The sequence below is a fragment of the Coregonus lavaretus genome, assembly GCF_964263955.1.
Source record: "Coregonus lavaretus genome assembly, contig: HAP1_SCAFFOLD_156, whole genome shotgun sequence".
Taxonomy (NCBI): domain Eukaryota; kingdom Metazoa; phylum Chordata; class Actinopteri; order Salmoniformes; family Salmonidae; genus Coregonus; species Coregonus lavaretus.
Genome location: NW_028164304.1, coordinates 413,872 through 434,053, shown reverse-complemented (window position 1 = coordinate 434,053; position 20,182 = coordinate 413,872). Strand labels below are relative to the sequence as shown.

The 20,182-nt window shown below is 47.1% G+C and overlaps 1 protein-coding gene across 1 annotated transcript in view; it reads left to right on the top strand.

The window, feature by feature from the left end:
- LOC311117217 (neogenin-like) overlaps window positions 1-20,182 on the top strand; it is a gene marked incomplete at its 5' end in the record, with an annotated part of 75,463 nt that overhangs the window by 18,778 nt on the left and 36,503 nt on the right. Inside the window, 4 exons of the mRNA XM_084192194.1 lie at window positions 69-189; window positions 13,979-14,210; window positions 15,645-15,799; window positions 18,755-18,903. Of these exons, the coding sequence (XP_084048320.1) occupies window positions 69-189; window positions 13,979-14,210; window positions 15,645-15,799; window positions 18,755-18,903 (657 nt within the window). The remainder of the gene's footprint in view (window positions 1-68; window positions 190-13,978; window positions 14,211-15,644; window positions 15,800-18,754; window positions 18,904-20,182) is intronic.

Here is a 20,182-nt window from a genome sequence, read left to right as displayed (position 1 = left end):
TCAATACATTGACCTCTTTCCCTATCTCTTCACCACCTGATGTTATTGACCTCTCTCTCTGACCGTAGAATGAACACAACCTGCAGGTGCTGGGTCTGGTCAAGTCTGACGAGGGCTTCTACCAGTGTCTGGCAGAGAACGACGCAGGGAACGTGCAGTCCAGCGCTCAGCTCATCATCCTAGAGCACGGTACGTTGGGAGGGGAACCAAATGGACAGGGTTCTAGATAGAACACAGAACCCGGTGCTCATTCTGGGGGAACTTGGTTGTAGTAGTGATCATATTGTTGGCGGTTTGGGGTACATTAGGGTTTCTCAAACACAAGGCAGGACACTGGACATGAGTAGAGCATAGAACACAGTAGACAATGTGAATATTGAACAAAGAGTATGACCAGCAAAGCGAGTAGGACAAGAACAAAGATAACCCTAAACCTCCAGAGAGAAGAAGAGACAGATACAAAGATAACCCTAAACCTCCAGAGGGAGAGACTGAAACAAAGATAACCCTAAACCTCCAGAGGGAGAGACTGAAACAAAGATAACCCTAAACCTCCAGAGGGAGAGACTGAAACCAAGATAACCCTAAACCTCCAGAGAGAGGGAGAGACTGAAACCAAGATAACCCTAAACCTCCAGAGGGAGGGAGAGACTGAAACAAAGATAACCCTAAACCTCCAGAGAGAGGGAGAGACAGAAACAAAGACAACAACACCAGACACCAGAATAGATTCAGGTCCTAAAAATAGTAATGGGTGTATCAAAACGCCTATGTGGGGGAAAGAGAAAAATACCAGGCTGGGTGATGAAGAGGTGAAGTTTTTTTTCCCCCGTCCTCCTTTTTAGAAGTTGTGCTATTTCTCTGCCAAATCAAGAAGCACCATTCATTATGATTCCAACAATCGGCACATCCACCTACAGATATCTACAGTAGCTACCAAACTAACTGCAGCACTGCATTTCTGTAGGTTTAATGGGGTGTGAATTGTCCCGTTACTCCTGAGCAGGTGGTTAATGGATTAGCATAATTTGGGGTGTCGGTCAGATAGCTCCCCCCAAGCAGTGTTCTGTTCTTCCCGTTCGAAGGCACCAAGTCAGAAATAATGATGACCTGCAGCTTTTTTAATAGCATTATGCATATCTCAGATAATTGCTCAACGAGGGGGGATCAGCAAGGGGTGTCTTGTGACCTAAAACTAGTTTTTGTTTGGGATCAGTCGGTAAAGCAGATGGTCTGACACACTCGCCTGCCCTCAGCAGGACGTCAGAGAGAACACTCTTATCCCATGACACGAAAGGGCCATTTTAATGATTCCTACTGCCTTTGTAAGGTACAATAGGTTATTGGCTACAGCTGGCAGGCTAGCAGCCCTTTCTCCCCCTACATTACATAATGGGGAGTTCTTCTCATGTAAGATGAGAGCTCAGTGCTCTGTTACAGCTACACAAACAGTGAATGTGGAAAGTTAATATTTCCTGAAGTGGATGTAAATGTCCATAATATTTCCTTTTTCCAGCCCTTTGTTTATTTTGATTTACAGTTTCCATACATGTGTTTCCTCCCTGTGTCAGCATGTGGTCCATCAGCATCCTTAACAATCCTATCATTTCTTACGAAAGCTGCCTCACAGAGGTGCAAAAGTAAGTATTACCTTCTATAGAAACTGCCCAGCTTGACCGTGTTGTTCTGTGAACAGCGCTTGCTGAGGCTGGGAGTTTTTCTTCCTTTAGCTCTGTAATTGAGAGAGAGAAGTAGATCTCTCTGGAGCATATCTTCTCCTCTCCTGTGCCGGGTTAGTGCACACACATCCTCCTTGGTGCCATCTGTCAACTCTCCCCTCCTGCCTCTCTCTCCTATCAGCCACCTGCTCTGTCCCCTTTGCACCCTTGTCCACTGGGCCAAGTGCTAAATGTGCTGTCCGGTCCGTACTGTCCCCTCTCCTGTCATCCTCACCGGCTGTCCCCCTCACCACTGGGGTCCTTATCCACCCCCCCCCCCCCCCCCCACCCCCACCCCCCACCTCTCCTAAGTCTCCCCCCTCCGTCCCCCTCCTCTCTTGTCTCCCCCCCCCTCTGTCCCCCTCCTCTCTTGTCCGTCCCCCTCCTCTCTTGTGTCTACCCCCCTCAGTCCCCCTCCTTTCTTGTCTCGTCCCCCTCCTCTCTTGTCTCCCCCCCCCCTCCGTCCCCCTCCTCTCTTGTCTCCCCACCACTCTGTCCCCCTCCTCTCTTGTCTCCCCACCACTCCGTCCCCCTCCTCTCTTGTGTCTACCCCCCTCCATCTCCCTCCTTTCTTGTCCCCCCCAGTCTCCCTCCTCTATTGTGTCTCCCCCCCAGTCTCCCTCCTCTCTTGTGTCTCCCCCCCAGTCTCCCTCCGCTCTTGTCTCCCCCCCCCCCAGTCTCCCTCCTCTCCTGTTCCTCCCTCCGTCTCCCTCCTCTCCTGTGTCTCCCCCATCAGATTTGCCCCTTCTCCCTCACTGCTGCCGCGGTTGCATTAGTGTCTATGATAGAAAAAGAAGGGGTTTGAATCATGTCTGTGCTCAGTCGTGTAAAGAATGAATTTAGAAGAAGTTCCACTACAAAGAAAATCCATATGTACAGTATCTATTTGTAATCCAAACAAACCCATTTATTTCCTATTCATCCAAGTTCAGACAGAAAACACTCCATGAACAAGCACTACTTCACTGAAGAGACCAGAGTAGAAAAATCACATTCTTTGTGTTTTTCCTTCAGGAGTTGGACAAAGCGAACACAGACCAGCTCACTACTAAGCCTTTAAAGCCCTTAGTTAGTTACGATTTGGAGCCGGAGACCAAAAATAGCCCTCAAATTGCAGTCCGGAGCAATTTTAGTAGACATTCCTTCCTTTGCCATGTGTTCTGTGCAATTTAGTGCGACTAGTTACAAACAGATGTTAGAACAGGACAACAGATGTTAGAACAGGACAACAGCAAAAATGGACCTTGATGGGACTAATGATATAATGCGAGGGTGGCCAAGTGACCCTAGTTAATTCACACGGTAAACCGGCCTCACTTTCTCCTGTCCTCTCCTATAATTGGGAGGAGCAGAGCCTTTTTAAAAGGCTTAGTTAGTTCTAAATGGTGGCAGTAACAATGCTATTTCAGCCAGGCCATTACACGTTTTTAGGTGTTGCTAGTTTAGCCTCTTATTGGTTTTTGTAGTCATTTGTGGTCTGTACATGTCTGGCTTTGTAGTCATTTACAGTCAAGTGTGTATATTATATGGCTGAGTTTTAGATTGACATTGTCATTGACAACTAACTAAGAAAAAAACATGGTCAACATATACTGCGTTCAGTATTGACTCTCATGGCTTCTGTGTAGGATTGGAAGGGAGCTAATGCAGGAAATCGGCGACTGAACAGGCGTTGAGGATGTTGTTTGCTCCTCTGCCCTCTCGCTGTGTTTCTCTGCGTTTTCCTCCCACATTCATTCAAGAGATGCTCTTCTCTTTTGCGTTTGAATGATTTGTTTTTTTTCCCCCTCAGCATGTAAGCGCCCCTTCAGATATTCGAGTGCTCCTCAGCATACAGAATATGATGTTTTGACCCCTCCCGCCTCGGTTTCGGAGGCTCCCGCCGTAGAAGGGAATTGTATAAAGTAGACTTGAACTACATAGAATGTGATAGGATTGAATGAAATTGTGTTCGCAATCTCAACAGGTAGCAAAACAACAATCAAATACCAGCAGGAGTTGATTGGCTGAGTCTACGTCATCTCACACTTATATGACTCCTGTTTTTTAAAATATGGTGTCTGTGTTTTACCAGGGTAGTGTGTCTGTGTTTTACCAGGGTAGTGTGTCTGTGTTTTACCAGGGTAGTGTGTCTGTGTTTTACCAGGGTAGTGTGTCTGTGTTTTACCAGGGTAGTGTGTCTGTGTTTTACCAGGGTAGTGTGTCTGTGTTTTACCAGGGTAGTGTGTCTGTGTTTTACCAGGGTAGTGTGTCTGTGTTTTACCAGGGTAGTGTGTCTGTGGTTTCCAGGGTAGTGTGTCTGTGTTTTACCAGGGTAGTGTGTCTGTGGTTTCCAGGGTAGTGTGTCTGTGTGTTACCAGGGTAGTGTGTCTGTGTTTTACCAGGTTAGTGTGTCTGTGGTTTCCAGGGTAGTGTGTCTGTGTTTTACCAGGGTAGTGTGTCTGTGTTTTACCAGGGTAGTGTGTCTGTGTTTTACCAGGGTAGTGTGTCTGTGTTTTACCAGGGTAGTGTGTCTGTGGTTTCCAGGGTAGTGTGTCTGTGTTTTACCAGGGTAGTGTGTCTGTGGTTTCCAGGGTAGTGTGTCTGTGTTTTACCAGGGTAGTGTGTCTGTGGTTTCCAGGGTAGTGTGTCTGTGTTTTACCAGGGTAGTGTGTCTGTGTTTTACCAGGTTAGTGTGTCTGTGGTTTCCAGGGTAGTGTGTCTGTGTTTTACCAGGGTAGTGTGGTGGAGTGGATAACCCCCCCCCCCCCCCCCCCCCCCACAGCCTCTTCCCTCCTCTCGCTCTTTCTCTCTCTCTGCTCTCTTTTTCCCCTTCTCCCCCATCTCTCTTCCTCACCCTCTCCCCCTCCCTCAGCACATTGTCCCAGTCAGTCCTCACCCAGAGCAGAAAACCACTCCAGTCAACACTAAACTGACAGGACACAGAGCACTTTCACCACAGCCAAGCACAAATGCCTGTTGAGAAATTGACTTTCTCCTTCTAATGACTGGCTGAGTGCTTTTTTTTTGACGAGCGTGGGAGCAGTCGGATGATAAATTTAATTCAGTGGTGTCTGAATGCAGAGGCTGACGTAGTGATAGATCAGAGAGGGAGAGATCTCCGCTGCCAGGCTTGCCAGCCAAGCTGGTAGGGAAGTTTTCAGTTGGGCATAGTAGAGTGGGATAGAATCAATAGGATATTATAGAGGATAATTCAACCTAGCAGATCTGTTTTTGATGGATGCGTTTTTGCGATCAGTAAGTCAATACTGATTAGACTGGAAAGGGAGAGGAACTATAGTATCCCCAGAATACTACTACAGAATACTACTACAGAATACTACTGCAGCACAGAATACTACTACAGAATACTACTACAGTATACTACTGCAGCACAGAATACTACTACAGAATACTACTACAGAATACTACTACAGTATACTACTGCAGCACAGAATACTACTACAGAATACTACTGCAGTATACTATGACAGAATCCTACGGCAGAATACTATGACAGAATACTACTACAGCACAGAATGCTACGGCAGAATGCCACGACAGTATACTATTACAGTATGCCGTAGTATCCCATGAAACAGGGTATCCCATCCCAGTTACAACGAACATGTGAGAAAGCAGTGCTAAAAAAACAACGTAGGTACTACTCTGGGGCTCTGTGCAACCAAACCAGAACACAAACGTAAACCCTTAGTGTCTGTTGAGGATGGAGGCTGTACCTTCAGGCAGGGGTCAGGGTCAGGGCGACCAGACACTATTTGTGTTGTGGGTCACTGTGGCGTCTGTAGCAGCGGCTGTAAATTCATAGAGCGACCAGCGGTCCCCGTGCGACGCTTACGGCCATGTAAATATGACAGTTTAACGTGCCCCGCATGTCGTCGCCCCCCTCTCAAGAAGAGAGAGGGAGGGGGAGAATTGAATCAGAGCGACTGTTGGTTTTACAGCTACGCACTCTGACAAGGGCCTTTTTATTAGCCTTGGAAGATGGATGGTGTAGCAGCTAGTGTGATATTAGTTTATATGGAATGTGTTCAAGATTGGAAATGAAATGTTTTGAAAATGAGGTTAGAAATGTGTAGAAATGAGGTTAGTCCAAACATCCAGCCTACAGTAGTAACGGGCAAGGTATTCTTAGTGCTCCGTCAATAGTAAATACACTAAATAGTGGTGTTACTCAGAAGGCTTGGCCCACCTACAGTAAGTCATAGTGGTGTTACCCAGAAGGCTCGGCCCACCTACAGTAAGTCATAGTGGTGTTACCCAGAAGGCTCGGCCCACCTACAGTAAGTCATAGTGGTGTTACCCAGAAGGCTCGGCCCACCTACAGTAAGTCATAGTGGTGTTACCCAGAAGGCTCGGCCCACCTACAGTAAGTCATAGTGGTGTTACCCAGAAGGCTTGGCCCACCTACAGTAAGTCATAGTGGTGTTACCCAGAAGGCTCGGCCCACCTACAGTAAGTCATAGTGGTGTTACCCAGAAGGCTCGGCCCACCTACAGTAAGTCATAGTGGTGTTACCCAGAAGGCTAGGCCCACCTACAGTAAGTCATGGTAGAAGAAACAGACAAACCTAACTGGAACACCCACCTCCTCCTACCTCTGATTACTGGGCCAGTGTGGTTTCCACTGGGAGCAGGTAGGCAGCTGGTCAGAAGACTGTGGTCTCCGCTGTGTGTGTGTGTGTGTGTGTGTATATTTGTATTTTACCACACTCTGTTCAAGGACCCTGAGCGTGGGTTTGGCTGCCAGATTGCTCCCATGTGCTTTGTTTACTCTGTAATGGTTAGGACCGGCAGTGGTTGGTTAAAAAAACATATTGTTCTTTCTTTGCATATTTTCCCTGATTGTTCATTCCATCTCTGAGATTAATTTGCTTACACGAGGACAGAATATTATCATCCGCGTGTTTTTCTGATATTCCGCATGATAACCCGCTTTCTTTTTCCAATGGAAACTGAAGGGTTATGTTTCTTTTAGTTTACTGTATCTTTTCATTGCTTTTTTTCAAGGTCATCCTTTCAACCTTATTATCGAGGACGTTTTTAGCCCTGACCTGGGCTTGGTGTGTCACCTACCTCAGCCTCACGCTCCAGTCACACCATCCCTTTATCACTCACACTCCATCCAGGATACTGGCTGCTGTTGTTGGATACCACCCATCCCCAGAGTCTACTTTCGGGGCTCTACTCAGCCCAAACAGCTTAAATGGCTGGAAGCGCCACGTTGCGCCAAAACAAAGCTCTTCCTCTATACCCCGACAGGTCACCTGACCCCCAGTGGGGCCATGGGCTCCTGGCTCAGAAATGGGCGGCGCTGCCATACTGGCGTTTCCTTTTCACGTCAACCGCCCTCCCTGTCGTGCCGCCCTCTCTACGCACGTTAACCATCATGCAACATTCCAGGGGGCTATAATAGGCTACCCACCTTGATTTTCCTGTGCGTGATATCCGCCCCCCGTAGACCAGCCCAGCTACCCTGATTACACTCTGTGAATCCAGAGGGTTTCCTCTCCGAGTTACACAAACAATCCATTCATTTTGACCTTTCCCTCCTCTGTGGGGAGAAACCTGGCACAAGCACCACTGAGATCTCAAACCACTTTACCGTACTCTACATAGTTAAGTGTTGAATTCAATCCACACCCCTCCCAGGTAATAAGAGCCTTTGGCCTGTTAGGGATTAAGATGATGTTGTAGGGTAAAACCTATTTCCTGCTTCTTGAAGTCAACAGGAGGAACCCTTGTTAGTGCTCCCTGTTTCTTCTCCACTGAGCATGTTTAGCACCGGATGCATATCATGCTAATTTCCCCAAAGAAAGACTTCGCCACTTCACGACGGGGGGGGGGGGGAGGGGAGGCAATCAACATCGAAAAAGATGTCCATGCGCTCATTCATTTACATATCAGGGCTCACGCCACAGCAGGGGTGGGGGCGTGATATACAATCATAACCAAATGACACTCCAGTGGAAGTGGATCAAGGGAGGTTGTTTGTTTGATGGGGAAGGGGACGTTGTATGTATGCATGTACACCTCAGACATTTTATTATTGATGGATCCACCCTGATTGAATTGTCAGCCGTGTTTCAAAGCAGATGAAAGTCCAAGGGGACTTTACTGTGTGTGAATAAACGTGTACAGTCTTGTGAAGGGAGACTAGCATACAGACGCTCCAGCTCCACAGATAGAGGGAAGGACTTTAAAGGGGCGGAGATTTAGTAGGTGGATGGAGGAGATGGGGGGGATGGACAGACGGACGGACGAGGGGGGGGGGGGGGGGGGGGGGGCAAAAGGAGTAAGACTGACTGCTCCATGACCCCAGAGGGCCTGCTTTAGCCCTAGCGGGGCGTGTAGGAGTTGAGGGACAAGGAGGGAGGTTAGACCCTCACCAGATGAGTCTCAATACACTCACTCCCATCATATCCCCTGATGCCTGGAACACTAGGGGGGATCCCTAAACCCTAAACCCTAATCCTGCTCTGTCATGCTGTGACCACCCTCCAACCACCCTCTCCACCAGAACTCCCCCCCGTCCCCTTGAGTTGTGTTGTCCTCCTGCAGCTCCATCCCTTTATCTCACCAGCCAGAGGGTCCTCAGGCAGAAAGGAGGCCATAACGCCCCCAGCTTCCTCCTTCCCCCCCCAAAAAACTAAATCCCAGACCGATCCCAAACGTTTCATGTTCCGCACGCCTCTGATGCCTTTTAATTTGACTTTGCTCTCTTTTTTTTGTCTTCTCCAATGAGTTGAGTGAGCGTGTGAGCTGGCAGCACTGTTGGTAGCAGTAGGTTTTATACTTGATGTTAAACCACCATACCACAGCAAAATAAACCCTTCAAGTTCCCAACACCTTCACTTGACCTTGGGTTCCCTTACAATGAGCTGTTCCAGAAAATACTTTCCTTATCTGTACTCCATAAAAAATTATTCCTTGATGTTCTTTTATAACTCCCTCTTAAAAGTGCCTGTTTTTCTCACAAAGAATATGCCAGGTTTTAGATCTCCGGTTTCCAATTTGCTGCAAAAACTGTTGAAATGGGGCAGGGAGTGTAAGAAATGAAAATGGAGATGCAGAGAACTCATGCGGACAGTTCCAAATGACCCAGAACCCATGAACTCTTCTCTAACTTTTGCTCTAAAGTGGACTACTTTGGGTCTTTCTCTGTGGCGCGAGCCTCACTGAAAAACCAGCTTTAATGCCACCTTCTCAGTGTATCAAGTTACTGATCTGTGTTTTTGTGCCTTGGGGTAGTGGGCATTCTGTAAACCTTATAGACCTTATAAGAAATCAGATGCCTCTACTGTCCTCACGACTTCTCTCACCACATGACAAGGTGTCAGAAACAGAAACGCCTAGTCCTCAAAGGCCAACGGCAGAGACGGTCCCCAAGTGGAGAGCGGGGGAACAGCATCCTCCCCTTGCAGAGGTCCAACGCTTGGCCAACTGACGAACAAGAGGAAGAAAGGGACCGGGAGATAGAGATGTTATGATGATGAATATAAAGATGACGGATGTGTTTGATCTGCCTCTCCATCTCTTTCTCATTCTCTACTTGGTTTTTAGTCTTCCTTCAAAACATTTGTATCTCTCTTACCCGAGTTTGTATCTTTTGTCGACACATCAAGAGCCTCTCCAAATGTCATGAGCTGTCAGAATTCTCTTTCCTCTGATGTTATTGGCTGGTGACTAGAGAGAGAACATGGCCTCTGGAAAAAATAAATGACTGAATTTCTTCGCTTTGCTCTCAGCAGCAACCAATTGGATACGACCACACCACGATCGTTCTCGCTTGATCAGAATCCCCCACAAACGCCGTTTCAGAACATCTCCTCGGAGGAATCATCACGAATCAGTCGAGAACTGTCTTTCTGCCATCACACATGTTCTTGTTCAAGTTCTATGAAAGCTTGGATGTGTTCATTTAGCAGCTTAACTGACCATGATATTCTGCCAAAAAAGGAATCTAGATATTTCCTTTAAATAGTTTAGATCTCAGTATTTTCTAAACATCTTATATCAGCTCTCTCCTTTTCATGTGCCGTATCTCATCCTCTTCTCTTCCGCTAAGGAGCATAACCGTCTCTCTTCCCTCTTTCCGTCCCTCTTTCTCGCCTCCCTCCTTTCTTCCTGTAGATAAAAGCTGTCATTCTGTAATAAGCCATTAGTGTATCCGTGTGGCTCTGTTCAGCTACATTACGTGACCCAACCCACAGACAGAAGCAGAGACTGTTCCCTTCACTTCTGAGACTAGTTATACCATTATGCAACACTTGGCAAGACCTCTCGCTCTCCAAGTCACATAGTAGCGACTTTGAACGCTGCCTGGTGACGTCATTGTTGACCTGAATCCTAAATAACCGTGCTCTCTTTGTATATAACAGCAAATGAGATGTTTGAAAGCCCAGCAGCCTGCCAATGAGCTAAGGGTCCTGTGGGTGTACGTGTGCCGAGACGGGACTTAACATTTTAATACCCATGGCCGACTTTTCTTCTACACTTCTACCCGGCAGACAAGGTGGCAGCTCATTTTTGCCAGTTATGTTTTCATATGCCCACAAAATTGACGTATGGTACAACTTGTATTGACATTACTAGAAGCTTAGGCACCAGTTACTTCCCTTGTAATCCAACATGAAAAGGTACTGGAATTATTTGTCCTGAAGAGCTCCACTGAGATAATTTAGTTGCCCTGGAAAGTACAGTATGTTTCATTGTCCATTATTATGATTCTTCCATTATGGGCCTCCCGAGTGGCGCAGCAGTCTAAGGCACTGCAGCGCAGTGCTAGAGGCGTCACTACAGACCTGGGTTCGATCCCAGGCTGTATCACAACCGGCCGTGATCAGGAGTCCCATAGGGCGGCGCACAATTGGCCCAGCATCGTCTGGGTTAGGGGAGGATTTGGCCGGGTTGGCTTTACTTGGCTCATCGCGCTCTAGTGACTCCTTGTGGTGGGCCGGGAGCCTGCAGGCTGACCTCGGTCGTCAGTTGAACAGTGTTTCCTCCGACACATTGGTGCGGCTGGCTTCCGGGTTAAGCGGGCAGGGGGTTAAGAAGCGCGGTTTGGCATGTTTCGGAGGACGCATGACTCGACCTTCGCCTCCCGAGCCCGTTTGGGGAGTAAAAAGGGGTAAAATACTACAACAACAACAACAACAAATAAGATTCTTCAATTATTAACAGTTTGCTTTGAATCTCTTTGTCTCACTATTTCTTATACACAGTACCCAGATACCTAGTTGAGGTAGAGGATAACTTTCCTCATTAGCTCCTAATGCCAGCCATTCATTACCAGTGTCACACGCCCTAATGACACAGTTCATCTACTAGAAATAGACCATCAGAACAGGTCCAGTAGGAATCTAGGATTCTACTCTAGTTCTGCCTTACTGTAACCGTCCACGTCTGAGAATAGATGGAAGACTGATTGTGACAAAGGAGACTGAGACATGTCCTGTTCTCTATAGTACCACTGAGACTATCATTATGGTTTTCATCTACTCACTGTATGGCCGGTGCCAACTTGGGCATAGTGGTCCTTAGCACGTGGCCCCATGCCAGTGCCTCGCTTGGCAGCTCAGGAGTCTCTCCGCCCGGTTGACTGCCATCTTTCTTCCCCCTTTTTCTTTCCCTTTATTCCTTATTCCTTCCCCGGCAATTTGCTCCGGGTTCTGTCTCCAACAGAATGGTAATCCTCCAGCTGAGCCTTAAAGCCAAGAGGACCGAGGGGAGTGGAGGTGGGCAAGCCGCCAGAGCAAGCCCCGGCCAAACAGTAGGCTTGGGCGGTATCCAGATTGTCATACCTTCATACCGACCTTGTGCCAAACCGGGATATTCTGTCATGCCGGCACTGAACACAAGGGGCACTGTTTTAAAACCCTACTGATACTCTGTAATCTGAAGGTTAGCAATGCTAAAAAGTACATATAAAATCCCATAGAGAATGTTAACTAAATGCTAACGAGCGCATTGTGAACATTTTATACAGTCTGACCTAAACTAATATGCACAACTACACAACTAACTCAAAAATGCTACTCACAACTTGCTGCACACACAAAACAAATATTAGCCAGCAACGCTCTTGATCCAAGAGGGGATTCTTTGCAGTTACCCTGGAATGCTTGATTTTGGAAGACGCTAACTACTTAGCCAGATAACTAGCTACTAAATTAGCAAACCAAATGCACAACTGCAGAGCATTTAGCACATTTTAGACATTTAACTTAACAGTTATAAGATATCTAGCTGGCAAACATTTAGTTGTGAATTCCATAATGTAATTAGATCACCTGGCACATGTTGCACAACAGTGAGTGACTCACAAGGCTCCAGTCTCTTGTGCTTGTAAACAAACACCACGTGTAAGCTTCATAATGAAAAATTATGTGACAGGTGAAATGAAGTATGCAATCTTTATGTCCTAATGTATTGCACAAGTTGACTGCAGGTATTTACTTAAAAAGTAGCTACAAATATTCACATTTATTAAAACAAACTTCAAATAAATAGTTTCAACAGTATTGAAAAACCATCCCATGGCTTTTTCCAAATACCCCGGTATACGGTGTATATACGGTATACCGCCCAAGCCTAAAAACGGAGAGGCTGACTCTGACAGAGAGCATCCTATGTACACATACACCTATACAGCCACACACACACACCTATGGCCAAATGGATGTACACACACACATACACCTATGGCCAAATGGATATACACACACACAAACTGTCATATACAAGTCAGGACTGTTTATGATATGAGGATATGACCTCTGAAAGCCACACGATTGACAGATATGTCAAGGAAACAGTTCCCAATCCTTTCCCGGCAGCAGCCTCGTCACACTGACAGACAGACAGCCCACTCTGTGTACTAGTCAGTAATTTCTCTGACTGATGCCTCATCTGCATTCCGTCTAATGGCTCGTGTCATTACAGAGAAGCTGTAGTGAAATGGACCGGACTTAATGCATTTCCTACAGTTATGAATCAGATGGAAGTACATCCTCCTCAGGCCCTCTTTCTAAAATAGGCTTATGTTTATGGAGAGAGATAGGGCCCAAGTATTCCCAATTGTTGAATGTTTCTGTGATTTGAATATTTTGATGATAATTAGATTGTTTACATTTAAATTGGTGTGTATTTTTTGTTATGGGAGGTGAGAATAATTTTCTCTGTGCCCAAGGAAAATATGTTTAACTCTGTAGAATGACACTTATTGGTTATCTTCCTTTTACTCCAATAGACAGGGGAATCAATTCCCTGTGTGTGTGTGTGTGTGTGTGTGTGTGTGTGTGAGTGCACGTATATGTGTAATATGCAGCAAATCCCACACCAATCTGTTCAAGATCCAAGGTCATGGCTCTGCTGGAATCTGTCATATAAACAGATACTCTAGTCTCCCCAAGTAAGCAGCATCTCAGTATGTCATGATGGATAGATGTACTGTGGCCAGCATACATTTGCATATAGAGCTATATTTCTAGTAGTATATATATACCATATGCTCAGTTTCCTTACATTTTGGCATTGCCCTCGGACTAGATTACCAATGTAAATGCCACAGTCTCTCTGACATTCTTTCCCTGTGTTGTGTGAGTCGGCTGGTAGAAAAATCAAAGCAGATATACCCATGTCTAACCACAGATTGTTCTGCGAAAACACCAAATGACGTTTTTCTCAGTGCTGTGGGTAGACTGTGTGAATTCCGCCAGGAAAAGTGCATTAAAACATTATATGGTGGGTTTGTGAATGTGAATGGCCTCTACCTTAGTGACAGTTGGTGTGGAGCTTTTAAAGTCTCCCTTTGCTATGTGGAGTATGTACACAGTGTAGACTGTATTTTGCATATGTGTTCATACACCATTCAATGGTGTTTATTTTGTGCTGTTCCTCCCCTCCCCTTCCATTAGAGACGTTGTGTACGTTGTGCATGTTTAGTCTCCCTCCTTTTGTATTGTGTTGTTGTTGTGTTTGGTTGTGATTATTCCAGCGTGATATTAGTGTTTTTGTGTGATTCCTTGTCATGCCCAGAGCTCTCTTTTTGTTACGTGGTTGTTATTTTGTGTTTTTCTTCTGTTTTCTTTTTTGTTCTCCTTTGTTTCGCTTTCCTTTCTCTCTTCCTCTCTCTTCCTTTTGGATGCCCGCCATCTGTCCGTCTCTCTCTCCTCCTCTCTCTCTGTCTTCTTCACCTGCCTTCACGCTTCCATCCACCTCCCCCCCGCTCATCTCCCCTCCCCCCCTGCCCTCCCAAAGATGTAGCCCTCCCCACCCCTCCTCCCTCACTGACTCCTGACACTACTGACCATGTAACGCCAGGCTCCGGAGGCGTGGCTAACCCCACTGGCCCCACCCCCTCCGCCCCGCGTGACGTCGTGGCCTCGCTGGTCTCCACCCGTTTCATCAAGCTCACCTGGCGCCCTCCGGCCGAGCCCCACGGAGAAGACCTCATCTACTCTGTCTACTACAACCAGGAGGGAACCAACAGGTAGGGACCCTACACAGTACAGTATTACACACTACTCAGTGTATTATAGCATACACACTACTCAGTGTATTATAGCATACACACTACTCTGAGGGCCCCTATAACATACACACTACTCTGAGGGCCCCTATAACATACACACTACTCTGAGGGCCCCTATAACATACACACTACTCAGAGGGCCCCTATAACATACACACTACTCAGAGGGCCCCTATAACATACACACTACTCAGTGTATTATAGCATACACACTACTCAGTGTATTATAACATACACACTACTCTGAGGGCCCCTATAACATACACACTACTCAGAGGGCCCCTAAAACATACACACTACTCAGTGTATTATAGCATACACACTACTCAGTGTATTATAGCATACACACTACTCTGAGGGCCCCTATAACATACAGACTACTCAGAGGGCCCCTAAAACATACACACTACTCAGTGTATTATAACATACACACTACTCAGAGGGCCCCTATAACATACACACTACTCAGAGGGCCCCTATAACATACACACTACTCTGAGGGCCCCTATAACATACACACTACTCTGAGGGCCCCTATAACATACACACTACTCTGAGGGCCCCTATAACATAAACACTACTCTGAGGGCCCCTATAACATACACACTACTCTGAGGGCCCCTATAACATACACACTACTCTGAGGGCCCTATAACATACTACTCTGAGGGCCCCTATAACATACACACTACTCTGAGGGCCCCTATAACATACACACTACTCTGAGGGCCCTATAACATACTACTCTGAGGGCCCCTATAACATAAACACTACTCCGAGGGCCCATTCACACTTCTGTCGATAGTGAACACTAACTGTGCTGTCGATAGTGAACACTAACTGTGCTGTCGATAGTGAACACTAACTGTGCTGTCGATAGTGAACACTAACTGTGCTGTCGATAGTGAACACTAACTGTGCTGTCGATAGTGAACACTAACTGTGCTGTCGATAGTGAACACTAACTGTGCTGTCGATAGTGAACACTAACTGTGCTGTCGATAGTGAACACTAACTGTGCTGTCGATAGTGAACACTAACTGTGCTGTCGATAGTGAACACTAACTGTGCTGTCGATAGTGAACACTAACTGTGCTGTCGATAGTGAACACTAACTGTGCTGTCGATAGTGAACACTAACTGTGCTGTCGATAGTGAACACTAACTGTGCTGTCGATAGTGAACACTAACTGTGCTGTCGATAGTGAACACTAACTGTGCTGTCGATAGTGAACACTAACTGTGCTGTCGATAGTGAACACTAACTGTGCTGTCGATAGTGAACACTAACTGTGCTGTCGATAGTGAACACTAACTGTGCTGTCGATAGTGAACACTAACTGTGCTGTCGATAGTGAACACTAACTGTGCTGTTGTGTGTCTGTGTCTCAGGGAGCGTATTGAGAACACCAGTCGGCCAGGGGAGATGCAGGTGACCATTCAGAACCTGATGCCCGACTCCAAGTACAAGTTCCGGGTGTTGGCACACAACAAGAACGGCCTGGGAGAGAGCTCTGCCGTCCTCAAGGTGGCCACCCAGGCTGAAGGTAAAGCACACACACACACACACAGACACAGATACACAGGCAAACATACTGTATACTCTAACAAACAAACATAAACATGCACACATGGATAAACATGAACCCAGACCACCCCACTGTAGCTCAGAGGGCTACTGTCCTCTCCTCTCTGGGCTGTGGAAAACATCCTCTGTGGTTGTTGTTCATTTCCTTTCATTTACTTACCTGTGTGTGTGTGTGAGAGAGAGGTAGGTGTGTGTTCAAACATGGCCTCCCATACTTAGCTGAGGACGAAGGGTGTGTGTGTGAGAGAGGTAGGTGTGTGTTCAAACATGGCCTCCCATACTTAGCTGAGGAAGAAGGGTGTGTGTGTGTGCGACGGGGTATGGTGGGCAGGTGGAATTAAAATTCTTCCTCCTTCCCCTCAAGTTCTCCAATCCGTAATACCTCCTCCGTCCCACTTTGACGGTGTATCCATTCACAGTGGATACTTTGACAGTGTGTCCATTCACGGTGTATACTTTGACAGTGTATCCATTCACAGTGTATACTTTGACAGTGTATCCATTCACAGTGTATACTTTGACAGTGTATCCATTCACAGTGTATCCATTCACAGTGTATACTTTGACGGTGTATACTTTGACGGTGTATCCATTCACAGTGTATACATTCACAGTGTATACTTTGACGGTGTATCCATTCACAGTGTATACATTCACAGTGTATACTTTGACAGTGTATACATTCACAGTGTATACTTTGACAGTGTATCCATTCACAGTGTATCCATTCACAGTGTATACTTTGACGGTGTATACTTTGACGGTGTATCCATTCACAGTGTATACATTCACAGTGTATACTTTGACAGTGTATCCATTCACAGTGTATCCATTCACAGTGTATACCAGGCCTCATAAGGATGTTGTGACTGGAGCATTTTCCCCTCACAGCTCTACAGTAGACATGATAAGGGCTTCCCCCTCCATGGCAGAGGAGAGGTGAACGCCCTCCTATTCATCTCTCCTCTCTCTCCCTCCATCACGGCTCAGCCTATTCATCTCTCCTCTCTCCCTCCATCACGGCTCAGCCTATTCATCTCTCCTCTCTCCCTCCATCACGGCTCAGCCTATTCATCTCTCCTCTCTCCCTCCATCACGGCTCAGCCTATTCATCTCTCCTCTCTCCCTCCATCACGGCTCAGCCTATTCATCTCTCCTCTCTCCCTCCATCACGGCTCAGCCTATTCCTCTCTCCTTCTCTCTCCCTCCATCACGGCTCAGCCTATTCATCTCTCCTCTCTCCCTCCATCACGGCTCAGCCTATTCATCTCTCCTCTCTCCCTCCATCACGGCTCAGCCTATTCATCTCTCCTCTCTCCCTCCATCACGGCTCAGCCTATTCATCTCTCCTCTCTCCCTCCATCACGGCTCAGCCTATTCATCTCTCCTCCTCTCTCCCTCCATCACGGCTCAGCCTATTCATCTCTCCTCTCTCCCTCCATCACTGCTCAGCCTATTCATCTCTCCTTCTCTCTCCCTCCATCACGGCTCAGCCTATTCATCTCTCCTCTCTCCCTCCATCACGGCTCAGCCTATTCATCTCTCCTCTCTCCCTCCATCACGGCTCAGCCTATTCATCTCTCCTTCTCTCTCCCTCCATCACGGCTCAGCCTATTCATCTCTCCTTCTCTCTCCCTCCATCACGGCTCAGCCTATTCATCTCTCCTTCTCTCTCCCTCCATCACGGCTCAGCCTATTCATCTCTCCTCCTCTCTCCCTCCATCACGGCTCAGCCATTGCCCAGTTTCTGGGTCAGTCTCTGCCTCTCTACCTGTGTCCTTGGCACCTGGCTTTCCATAATGTGTGCCAGCGGGAGCCTAACTACCCATGGGGATAGCAAAGGGGTCAGCCAGTGCCAGGGACATATTTCTCTGTCTGTCTGACAGCGCCTCTTCTAGGTTATAAATGAGGGTTTAAATTGTTGACCTGATTCCAAGTACCAGACCTGGACCAACCACACCGCATCCCTCACTGTATATCGCTTTCCTTCAGAGAGAGGGGCTTACACACACCAGACACCTTCTATATCTACTGACAAATGAGAGCCTCCATGTTCTGCCGGGCACATCTGCAGCTAACACACAGCGAAGAGAAATGTTCCTTTCCCTTAGAGAAAAATTGGGGTATTTGTCAGTGAAACTGGGGTCTCAAGTATTTCCCATGTTTGATGGACAAGGGCGTAGTTTGTAGTACATACAGAATCAACATGGTCTGTTTGTTAAGACACTGCTATAGGTTCCTAGTGTCTGTGTGTCTGTGTTGTCCCTCGTGAGGACTAGGTATGGTTAATGACGCGTTACATTTGCCACACAGCTAAGTTTCCCAGACCCAATCGTTATCCCTCTAGAGCCTAACATCCCCCAGTAGATGTGTGGCTCTCAGCACCTGCTACCTCAGCGCCGGCCGCCACCAGAGCTGTTAATTGAATGTAATGAACCTGCAGAGCAAACAACAATGGAAACACCCCCCTCCCTCTTCAATCGCTTGGTTTAGTCCCAGCCGCTCTCTCGGCTAACCAATTCCAATTAACTTAATACTTCAAATAAATTCCTCTGTAAACCAAGCATGACCGTGTCTGTCCCCGCTCCCTCCTTTCTCCCACTAGAATGCCATGCTAGAGGGATTGGTGGGATAATGTGGTGTTGTGTAGTGGGGGAATGACCACAGCATGTGTGTCAGGCTTTTCGGTTACAGAAAAAACAGGGGGACATTCCAAAATGGCAGTCTGTGTCAAATTGGGACCGAATGGACTCCAAGTGATTAAGTGAGAGTGTGGTTTTGTGCAATGATATGGTTTACATTTGAAAAAAATACAAATATTGAGATTTGGGGGAAAATGCCTTCCTTTGTCTTTATTTTGGGATTCATACTAAGTTCATAATAAGTGTCCGCTGTCTCCTTTTGGTGTTTCCAGTGCAAGTTCCTGGACCCGCCCCCAACCTGCAGGCCGTGTCGACCACACCCACCTCCATCACCCTCAGCTGGGACACGCCCCTCACTGGCAACGGAGACGTCCTCACCTACAAGGTCTACTACATGGAGAAGGGTCTGGACCTGGAACAGGTAAGACCCAGTGTGATGGGTGGGGGAGATGGGGGAGTTAGATGCCCCTATATGTTGAATTAGTGATACATCATACTCTGAGAGGGATTAGTCTTGTGATGGTATAACAACAAGACTTCAAAAGAGAACAGCGAAATTAACTGTTGCTTTTTCCGGCCTAGCATTAGCGATATATCAGCACCATATAGCCCATTGAAGTGTCCCAGCTCTGTAACAGCCCAGTAGACTGCCTTGAAACTTCTGTTCCCCGAAGCTCCAAAGCCTCTGCTCTACTCCCACTCTATCAGAAAGCTGCCTGCACCACCCTCCCTATTCCCCAGTCTCCCAGCAGGCCACAGTGCAGCGCACCGCAGCACAGCCTACTGAGTCATCCAGCCCTGCCAGCCCCACCAGCCAGGCGTTAAAGAGCCTTTAATATGATAATGGATGAAATGTCAGCCAGCACAACGAGTAATGATGCTGTTGCTGCCACCATCCCTCGTTCCCTAGAGGAGAGAGAGAAAGAGAGAGGCTGACAGGAAGAGAATAGGCTGATCTGACTCTGTCTTTATCTGAAAAGAGGGGAACAAAGGTTGAATCCAGAGAACAGGGTAGCTAACAGGGTGTTGGAGTGGATTAATTATTGAGGCGGGGATGGGGAAGGATTCAGGAAGTAGCTCGTCTACAGGGAAGAAGCTGTCACACTGGCGCGCCGGACTTCAGTGGAACAATTAGACACTGTGGTTTTACTACCCAGGGACGAAGATTACGGCGGTCCCCAAATGGACGTGATATTTTTACTTTTGAGACATTTAGCAGACGCTCTTACCCTGAGTGACATACAGTTAGTGCTTCTTAAGATAGCTAGGTGGGACTAGCACATATCACAGTCAGTCATTTTTCTTCAAGTAGTTATCAGCAGAGTCAGAGCTAGTAAGGAGGAAAGAGTCAAGTGCGAGTGAGTTCACAAACGTTTTTTTCATTATTTTGTGTGTGGGGAAGGGGGGGGGGGGGGGGGGTTGCTGTAGGATTATTTAAGATACTCTTTGAAGAGGTAGGGCTTCAGATGTTTTGGGAAGATGGGCAGGGACTGCTGTCCTAGCTTCAGGGGGAAGCTGGTTCCACCATTGGGGTGCCAAGAGCTTAGACTGGGCTGAGCGGGAGCTGCCTTCCCGTAGGGGTGGGACGGCCAAGAGACCAGAGGTGGCAGAACTGCGTACTCTGGTTGGGGTGTAGGGTTCGAGCATAGCCTGAAGGTAGGGAGGGGCAGTTCCTCTTGGTGTTCCGTAGGCAAATACCA